At 46.8% G+C, this 9,657-nt stretch overlaps 1 protein-coding gene across 1 annotated transcript in view; it reads right to left on the bottom strand.

Moving 5' to 3' along the window:
- Positions 1-9,373, bottom strand: part of LOC137304046 (ras-GEF domain-containing family member 1A-like) — a 30,141-nt gene extending 20,768 nt beyond the window's left edge. The window contains exons 1-3 of the mRNA XM_067972465.1: positions 9,071-9,373; positions 2,586-2,765; positions 1,056-1,175 (exon numbers count right to left, since the gene is read on the bottom strand). Coding sequence (XP_067828566.1) covers positions 1,056-1,175; positions 2,586-2,765; positions 9,071-9,076 — 306 coding nt within the window. The 5' untranslated portion in view covers positions 9,077-9,373. The remainder of the gene's footprint in view (positions 1-1,055; positions 1,176-2,585; positions 2,766-9,070) is intronic.
- Between the last annotated feature and the right edge of the window lie 284 nt (positions 9,374-9,657).

A 9,657-nucleotide genomic window follows, 5' to 3' on the forward strand; every position in this document is an offset into this window, starting at 1 on the left:
CCTTTGCTCCCTTTATTTCCAGAGGTTTAATTCTTCAGTAATGAAATGGGAATTCACAACAAAAACAAAACGTGGTCCTACAGATGTTAAACCCAGGCCCAGTCTGGTCTTTCAGGCGGACATCCCATGGCGCTATTCGAAGAATAGTAGGAGTTTCCCCCTGGGAGCGAGAGACACGATGGTGGGTACATCAGTCGCCCGCTCCCGAGGAACCTGGGAGGGGCACAAGGTGTGTGTTTGGCCCCAAACAAGATGGCTGCCCCAAAGTGCCTGAGCAGAACTCCAAACCTGGGAAAGCCACCAGCCAACGAGGTAATCCCATCGCACCCTTGTTGAGCCGCTGGCGTAGGGTATGGATCACATAATTTCCCCGGGCGCCAACACTTCTCCCTCGGCCAACGCCGCTAAGTGGTCATTCATCTCGTCGGCTGTTCGCACGAGCTTGCTGTGCACCAAATAAAGTCCCTCCACTTTCATTCGTTGTGTGGGAAGCGTTTTGCGATTCCTGAGATGTGATAAGGTGCTGTATAAAGGCAGGTCACTGATTTGCATGTAGAGGAGTGGCGTTGTGTCTGTTTTTGTCCCATCATGTGTTGACATAATCATAAAATTAGAGCTAGGCCATTCAGGAACAAAATCAGGAAGCACTTTTTCCACACAAAGGGGAGTGGAAATCTGGAACTGCCTCCCCCCCCCAAAAGGCTGTGGATGCTGGGGGTCAATTGGTGATTTCAAGACCGTGATCAATAGATTTTTGTTGGGTAAGGGTATCAAGGGATATGGAGCTAAGGCAGAAAAATGAAATCGAGGCCATGATCTAATTGAATGGCAGAGTAGGCTCGAGGGGCTGAATGGCCTCTTCCTGATCCTATGTTGTGTGGGTGAATTCTGAGTGTTTACTCAGTACTCCACTGGTACAGGAGCTGGTACTGAGACACACACAATCGGTACAGCACCAGCCTCGACTGAATTCTCGTCTCTTAACTGGTGTACACTTTAGGTGAATAACAAAGGTACTGCTTAAAAGGGAAACTTTGCCATACTCTGCTCTGTACCTTATCCGCCTCAGTTCCCGCCTCCAGCTGCTTTGTGCAGATCTGTCCCACTTTTGCCAGCAACTCTTGAGGGTGGATGAAGACACGTGAACTCAGGAGAAAGGTGAAGATATACGTCCGCTGTGGGGAGGGAGAGAAACAGAAACATTTTCACTCTTCAGAACTGGACGATGGCCCTGAAACTACGTCATGGGAGACTAGCGTACGATCGCTCAGCACAGTCGTCTGAAAGTCCCTTCTGCACAACTTTAGCGGCAGTGTAATCCCATCATAAATAAACGGGACAAAAGAGCGGAGAGATGAACTCCTGAAGAATCCATTAAGTGTGCGTCTCACGGGGCCCGCGTCTCAATCTCCAACTTCAATGCTGGTGAGTTTTCAACTTTTGTGATGATTCGGGATGTTGGATCCTTTCTGTGTGTTGTGCGTTCAGTTGGAGGGGGCGGGGGGAATGATGGGAATTTCCATAAGAGAAGCATTTATCTCGTATATGCATTCAGAGCCGGTACAGTCCCGATATACACCAGCTTCAAGCAAATCCTGGTCACCGTGTGTATTTGATGGGTTGGATGTGAATTACAAAAAAAAACTTAACATTAAACCTGGTTTCGCTTCTTCGCTAATCCACTCTGGAAGAGATTCAGATCCCAAGAGCAATTCTTAATAGTCACCTGAACCATGAGATTAGATTACAGCCTGGAAATCACTGGGTTCTGTTCAGCGCAGACTGTTTACATTCAATGGGTTTCTCAAATTAGCGTGGGCAGTGTTTGGTCGTGCGAGGGCAGTGCCTGGCCGTGCGAGGACAGTGTTTGGTCGTGCGAGGGCAGTGCCTGGCTGTGCGAGGGCAGTGCCTGGCCGTGCGAGGGCAGTGCCTGGCCGTGCGAGGGCAGTGCCTGGCCGTGCGAGGGCAGTGCCTGGCCGTGCGAGGGCAGAGCACCAGTGAGTGCTCAGTCCTTGGTGACACTCAGCTCACCCGTGCTGTTCTGCTGCTGTTGGCTGCACTTTCTAAATACAAAAGCTCCGATTTACTTTGAGGCAGCAGCAACGATGACCCACTGTTGTTGTGGGACTTGCGAACTGCCACTGGAATTGTTAGTCCTGCTTCTGCCTGACGTCTGATGGAGTTGGTCCGTGGTGAACCGTGTCAGGCTCAGTATTAACTTTCCCAAAATCGGAACAGCGAAGTAAAAGCATCATTAATGTACCAAAGGGATGAGCTTGTTGGGAGAGTTAATGTACCAGAGGGATGGGCTTGTTGAGAGGGTTAATATACCAGAGGGATGGGCTTTGTTGGGAGAGTTAATGTACCAGAGGGATGGGCTTGTTGGGAGGGTTAATTTAACAGAGGGCTGGGCTTTGTTGGATCAAATGACCTTTTCTCATCCCTGACGTTTCTCGTGTTCTAATCAACCACCAGGCAGGAAGATTTGGCAGAAACAAGGCCAAAAACTGAGGAAAGCAGACCCGCCAAATCTCACTGACCAAAATAACAGAAGATTTTGATGTTTAAGAAGTGACGACACTCACATCAGGATAGTAGTCAACCGTGGGCACCAAGTGCTCAATGAGCACCTCGAGGGAACCCGAGACTAGACTCCCGTCCTGGTACACCGGGTCTCCGCACTTCTCCTCCATATCTGGTTGCACGTGACCGCTACAACTGGTACCAAGCATGCTTGGGAAAATTGGCGTCTGGGGCATAGTTTCCTAGAAAGAGAGAGAGACAAACAACGTGAGCAACATGGGAGCATCCTTGCTTTTTAATGCAACAGGTAGCTTCCCTTTCCTTCCATAAAGAACTTGCATTTGTATAGCGCCTTTCACGACCTCAGGACGTCCCAACGCGCTTTATAGCTAATGAAGTAGTTTTTGAAGTGTAGTCACTGTTGTAATGTAGGAAACGCAGCAGCCAATTTACGCACAGCAAGGTCCCTCAGGCAGATAATGACCAGATAATCCGTCATACCTTTCATATCCTATCCTGGCTGCAGTCTGCTCTATCACCACCGTCAATACCAACCTATTAGGGGCAGGTAACTGGTGCAGTCCAACTGATTCCAGGTGTTCCCCACTTTGGGACAGTAGCAACACTTGTGTCCCATTGCCCCTATTTATGCTATTCCTTCACTATGCACCAACTCTGACTGCAGACCATGTTCGAACATCTGCACGGCATTACCATGTACCTATTACAGGCGCTCCCACTGGTGTAAATCAGCCACTATAGCTCTGCTATATTGGACTGTGTGCTGAGTTTGACAAACACTGACTGATTTCTGTGTCACTGATCAGCCACAGTCCTCGAGTCTGGACCAGGTCCAGAGAACACAGCAAAGGGATAATATGCTGCAGTCCCACCCCAGGACTGGAACATGTGATTCGAGGCTGACACTCCAGTGCAGGACTGAGGGAACATTGCATTACTGTAGCTTGGGTGAGATATTAAAGTGAGAGCCTGTTACGGTGGTGCAAGTAGATGTTAAAGATCTCATGGCGCTATTCGAAGAAGAGCAGGGAGTTCTCCCAAAGTCCTGGTCAACATTCATCCCTCAACCAAAGCCTCCAAAAACAGATTAGTAGCCATTGATCTCAGTGCTGTTTGTGAGATTTTGCTGTGTCGGCCACATTTGCTTAAAGAACAACAGTCACTGCCCTTCAACGTAAGTTACTGAATGGGAAGTACTTTGGGATGTTTCTGAGAGATGCCTATAAGGCGCTATATAAATGCAAGTCTTTCCTTCAAACCAATGCCCGAAATTGTGCCTCCCAGAGCATCGGGTGGAGGGGCCCACACTGCAAGAGTGTTTTAGAATGACAACAAAAAGAGAATGAACAACATTGGTTCTCCAGACATTGCATGAAAACAAGAAACGATTTTAACAACTCAAAGACTTAAACCCACTTCTGTTACTGGGGCGAATCAACAATTTAACCTCGGGTGTTAGAACGCACGGTCTGAGGTACACAACTCGTCAGGCGAGCAGCAGGCTGGTCAGCACTTCCTGGCCACAGTTACACCAAACAACTCTGCAATATTTGAGTTAGGGGGCTGAGAACATTTGAAGCCAGCCAACAATATATGATTTATCTGGGGTCCTGTAATAAAATCCATTCAAGGCTTATCATGTGTTTAAAATGATGTGTGGACTTTGTCTAAAGCCCTCTCTTGGTGTCCAAAGGGCTGGGTGGCGTCAACAACACACAAGAAAGACCCTCACAAGGTGGTAGCTGAGGTGTCTAAATCTCTGCCTCATACTGATCCCAAAGATAAAGGGGGTGAATTATAAAGAAGGATGAATTAGAGAAGGTAAAGTCAAGAGAGAATGAGGTTATGGATGGGGCTTCATCAAAGTATATTGAACCCGAGGCAGGAACAGAACGTTCTAGAAATACCCATTGGGTCCATCAACAAATGTGAAGAGAACAGGTAGGTTCACATTTCAGGTGTGGGCCCTGTGTCAAAAATCATTGATACCCACATGAACTTGTGCTTTTCTGTTTGCAGATGTTGACAGACCAGCTGAATATTTCCAGAATTTTCTGGGGGGGGGGGGTTTCAGATTTCCAGCAGTTTGCAGTTTTTCTTTTAAAAGAACAGATTATCTGATCATTCATCTTATTGCTGTTTGTGGGATCTTGCTGTGCGCAAATTGGCTGCTGCGTTTCCTACCTTACAACAGTGACTACACTTCAAAAAGTAGTTCATTGGCTGTAAAGCGCTTTGGGATGTCCTGAGGTTGTGAAAGCTGCTACAAAAATACAAATCTTTCTTTCCTTCCATATAAAATACACCACGTGTGAATATCCATTGGAATTTTGTCTGGAGACTAGAGAACAAGCCCCGTTTGGATAACGCAATGCCCACGGTGATTCCCATGCCACTCCCTGACCCTGTTTATCAGCCAGGATTAACCCCTTGCATTGTGTGCTCCTGTCCTACTCACCCACTACCAAAACAGACGAGTGCTCAGGACAAACGTGCAAAGCAGGTTAAGGAAAACAATCCCAGCTACATAAGCAGGAACCATGGGCTCAATTGCTGCACTTCCTGGTCCCAGATCCTATGCTGGAAAAAAAACACAGCAGTGCCTGGAAAGTTTTAAAGGCACAGGCCGTCTCCCAATAAAGACCTGGATTTAAAACCCTTCCAATGATAAGTCCACGTCAGCTGCCATAATGGAGGGGCTCCCTCTTGTGGATAATGGAAAGGCCTCCTATTTTAGTCAATGTCTTAAGCACCTTACCCTAGCAAAGGGGCAGACGCCAGTGCAATATAACCAACATACACTGCACAGAATCCTTCTTGATGTTGGAATTGGATATATACTTAAAAAAGGAAAAATGTGCAGAGCGGGGGAGCGGGACTAATTGGTAGCTCCATCAGAGAGCCGGCAGAGGCCCAATGGGCCGAATGGCCTCCTCCTGTGCTGTATGATTCAATGATCCGTGAGGTTGTCGGACAGGAGGAGATTGGTGTCAGCGAGTGTGCAAGGATTCACATTGCGAAAATTCTGGTGGGTTGATGGATACCAGAGGTTACACGGACTTAAAAATTTGAACTTTATGCCTTCATAAGGCCGTGATACAGGATTTCAGACAATAATCGGCTGACGGTTTTAATTATTGGTTATCTGGATCTGTCAGGGTACAACGAGCCGGCTGGTGGCATGGTGAGGCTTTTACTGTGCCATGAATGGGGAGCACACAGCATTGTGCTGATTCCCTTACACAATTATGCTGTGTGATATTATTGTACAAACGTCACCTCCAAGTCCCCCTCCAAGTCACACACCATCCTGACTTGGACACATATCAACCGTTCCTTCATTGTCCTTGGGTCAGAATCCTGGAACTCCCTACCTAACAGCACCGTGGGAGCATCTCCACCACACGGACTGCAGCGGTTCAAGAAGGCAGGTCAAGGGCAACTAGGGACAGGCAATAAATGCGATGCCCCCGTCTCAAGAATTAATTTGTTTTAAACATGCACAATAATATCCCACAATCTCATTTTTGGGACGTAAAGTCAAGAATAAGAAAAAAAAGACCATTCGGCCCATCGAAGACAGGACTCTGCAGACTGTCAAAGAGGAGATATGGGGAGGGCAGAATCCGGCAAAGCTCTCAATTGCCTCCTAGTGGGCAGTTACCCAGCAACATTGGCCATGCCCAGGAACCGTGTGGCACGTTTGGACTGACGAGGGGCGTGAGGGATAGGGGGCAACTCCAAAAAAAAATAACAGGGATTCATTTTTAAAGTATCCAGTGTCTCACACAGGAAGAAAGCCCAGCTCATTCACATTCCAACATGTCACTCACAGCTGATAAACCGCCTTGCGAACGCAGCAAGTTAAAAATACACAACTATCTCACTTCTTCATCTTGGCAAAGTCAGGAGACTTCTGTAGAAAAATGACATGTATGTGCACAGCATGTTCCCGAATGGTACTGATTTGGCACTCACATGACACTTCACCTGATACCCAATGACTCATTACTCCTTCACTACATAACAACTTGCATTTTACTTTGCCCCTCCCACAGGGGGACATCTCCAAAGGGAGGGGGGTGGAAATAGGAGGATACAAATCCAGAGGAAAGAAGGTTTAAGGGTCAGGTGCCAGCCGTGGTTCAGTGGGTAGCACTCTTGCCTCTGAGGCAGAAGATTGTGGGTTCAAGACCCACTCCAGAGACTTTAGCACAAAATCCAGACCGATATTCCAGTGCAGTGCTTAGGGAGTGCAGCACTGTCAGAGGCGCCGTTTTTCGGATGAGACGTTAAATCGAGGCCCCGTCTGCCCTCTTAGGTGGATATAAAGATATTAAGGGGAACAGATAGGGCGGATAGAGAGAAACTATTTCCGTTGGTTGGGGATTCTAGGAGTAGGGGGCACAGTCTAAAAATTAGAGCCAGACCTTTCAGGAGCGAGATTAGAAAACATTTCTACACACAAAAGGTTGTAGAAGTTTGGAACTCTCTTCCGCAAACGGCAATTGATACTAGCTCAATTGTTAAATTTAAATCTGAGATAGAAAGCTTTTTGGCAACCAAAGGTATTAAGGGATATGGGCCAAAGGCAGGTATATGGAGTTAGATCACAGATCAGCCATGATCTTATCAAATGGCGGAGCAGGCACGAGGGGCTGAATGGCCTACTCCTGTTCCTATGTTCCTAAAAGATCCCATGTTACTATTTCTAAGAAGAGGAGGGTATTTCTCCCCGGTGTCCTGGCCAATATTTATCCCTCGACCAACATTCACTGAGAAAACAGATGATCTGGTCATTATCACATTGCTGTTTGTGGGAGCTTGCTGTGCGTAACTTGGCTGCTGCGTTTCCTACATTACAACAGTACTTCAAAAGTACTTCATTGGCTGTAAAGCGCTTTGGGATGTCCTGAGGTTGTGAAAAGCACTATATAAATGCAAGTTCTTTCTTCCTTCAGGTAATAGCACAGTGCATCCGTGGCTTTGCACTGTCATTGCTGTACTAAAAATCCACAGAAGTACTTGGTGGTATTCCGTGACACAGTCAGTTGACAGTGCTCTCGTGAGCACTTACGGAGGCTCACATCCAACAACAAACCACATACAGCCATTACTTGCACTCACACTGAGAAACATTGCAAGGCACAGGGCTAATATTTGACAAGTTGTTTAATGGGCATTGATGGGAATTGGGAAACTCACACACAGCACGTTTTAAATAAAGGCAAAAGAATCAACAGTGCTATTCATGTAGCACTACATCATACCCAGTGTAGTCACTGTTGTTAAATAGGCAAATGCTGCAGCACACAGCAAGATCCCACAAACAGCAAATAAGTCACCAACTAATCTGTTTTTTTTTTAAGTGATGTTGGTTCAGGGATAAATATTGGCCAGGACACCGGGGAGAACTTCAAATAGTGCCATGGGATCTTTTACCTCCACCTGAGAGAGCAGGCTGGGTCTCTGCTCCACGTCTCATCTTAAAGGCGACACCTCAGGCAGTGCAGCACTCCCTCAGTATAGCACTGGAGTGCCAACCTGGATTATATGTCTTTACTCTAGTGTCGTTTCACTGCTTTGTGGTCTCTCTCTGACCGATCTTTACTGGCTGCATGTACAGGAGTTAGACCTGAGACATACAGGAGACGCACAGTACCAGATGGGAGGAACAAGCAGTGTTTTACCCCTTGCTTACAGTACCGTGAACACTGCATTTACCGAGTGTTTATACAGGAGTTAGCACCGAGACAGTACCAAATAAACAGTCTGCTTTCACTCAGCGTATACAGTATGGGGCGGATTTTCACGAATTAGCAGAGCTTTGAGCGTCAGGAGCTTTAGATTAGGGCACCTGTTTCACAGCCTGCCCGATTTCCTATCCGTCACGCTCATGCACTAGGGGGTCTAATCGCTGCAATCTACCCCTATCTGTACAGGAGTTAGTACTGAGGTATACAAGGGGCACACAGGACCAGACAGGGAGAATAACCAGTGTTTACTGTACACATACAGGAGTTAGCACTGCGGAATACACAGGACCAGACAGGGAGAATAACCAGTGTTTACTGTACACATACAGGAGTTAGCACTGCGGAATACACAGGACCAGACAGGGAGAATAACCAGTGTTTACTGTACACATACAGGAGTTAGCACTGAGGAATACACAGGACCAGACAGGGAGAATAACCAGTGTTTACTGTACACATACAGGAGTTAGCACTGCAGAATACACAGGGAACAGACAGGGAGAATAACCAGTGTTTACTGTACACATACAGGAGTTGTAAACAATTTTACAACACCAAGTTATAGTCCAGCAATTTTATTTTAAATTCACAAGCTTTCGGAGGCTTCCTTCTTCCTCAGGTAAACATACAGGAGTTAGCACTGCAGAGTACACAGCACCAGACAGCATAAAATCTATTTATAAAGAGTTCGAAGCCAGAAGTCAAAGACAATTTGAAAGATTCTTACACTGAAATCCGAACAGAAAATGTAAAATAAAGTAATTCCTTACCCTCATCCTCAGTAGTAACAGGTTGCCCTCTGACTGACTGCAGCTCCCTGACTCAGTGAGACAAACAGCGCGGAGCTCAGCCCAGACTCACTGAACAATTCCTGCTCTGGGGGCTACAGATCAAGTGGAAGAAACTTCCCCAAACGAAGAATTCCCGGCGGAGTTCCCCCGCGTTCTCTCTCTCATGCACCGACTCTGTGTGTGGTGAGCTGAGGCTCTTTGTAAATAAGACTTTAGCCCTTCCCCTTTTGTCTCTCTGGACTTCCTTTGCAAAGTAACCGACCCAACAGGTTTAAGGCAGCACTTCACCGTTTGAAAAAGATCATATTTTATAGCACCTCCCAGACACCAGGCAGTGGTCAGAATAACAGCTGAACACCCACGTTAGGGACAGTCTCAAAAGTTCATTTGATTTCCAAAAGCGTAGGAAGTTCTTTGACACACATTCTCCTTTTTTTCAATGTGGTACTCACTGACTAAGCCCTGAATCATTTCCCCTAACTCCTGCTAATGCTGTCTAGGCTCTAAGCTCTGGAATTCCCTGCCTAAACCTCTCCACCTCTCTCTTCTCCTTTAAGATGCTCCTT

Source organism: Heptranchias perlo, chromosome 36 (assembly GCF_035084215.1).
Source record: "Heptranchias perlo isolate sHepPer1 chromosome 36, sHepPer1.hap1, whole genome shotgun sequence".
Taxonomy (NCBI): Eukaryota; Metazoa; Chordata; class Chondrichthyes; order Hexanchiformes; family Hexanchidae; genus Heptranchias; species Heptranchias perlo.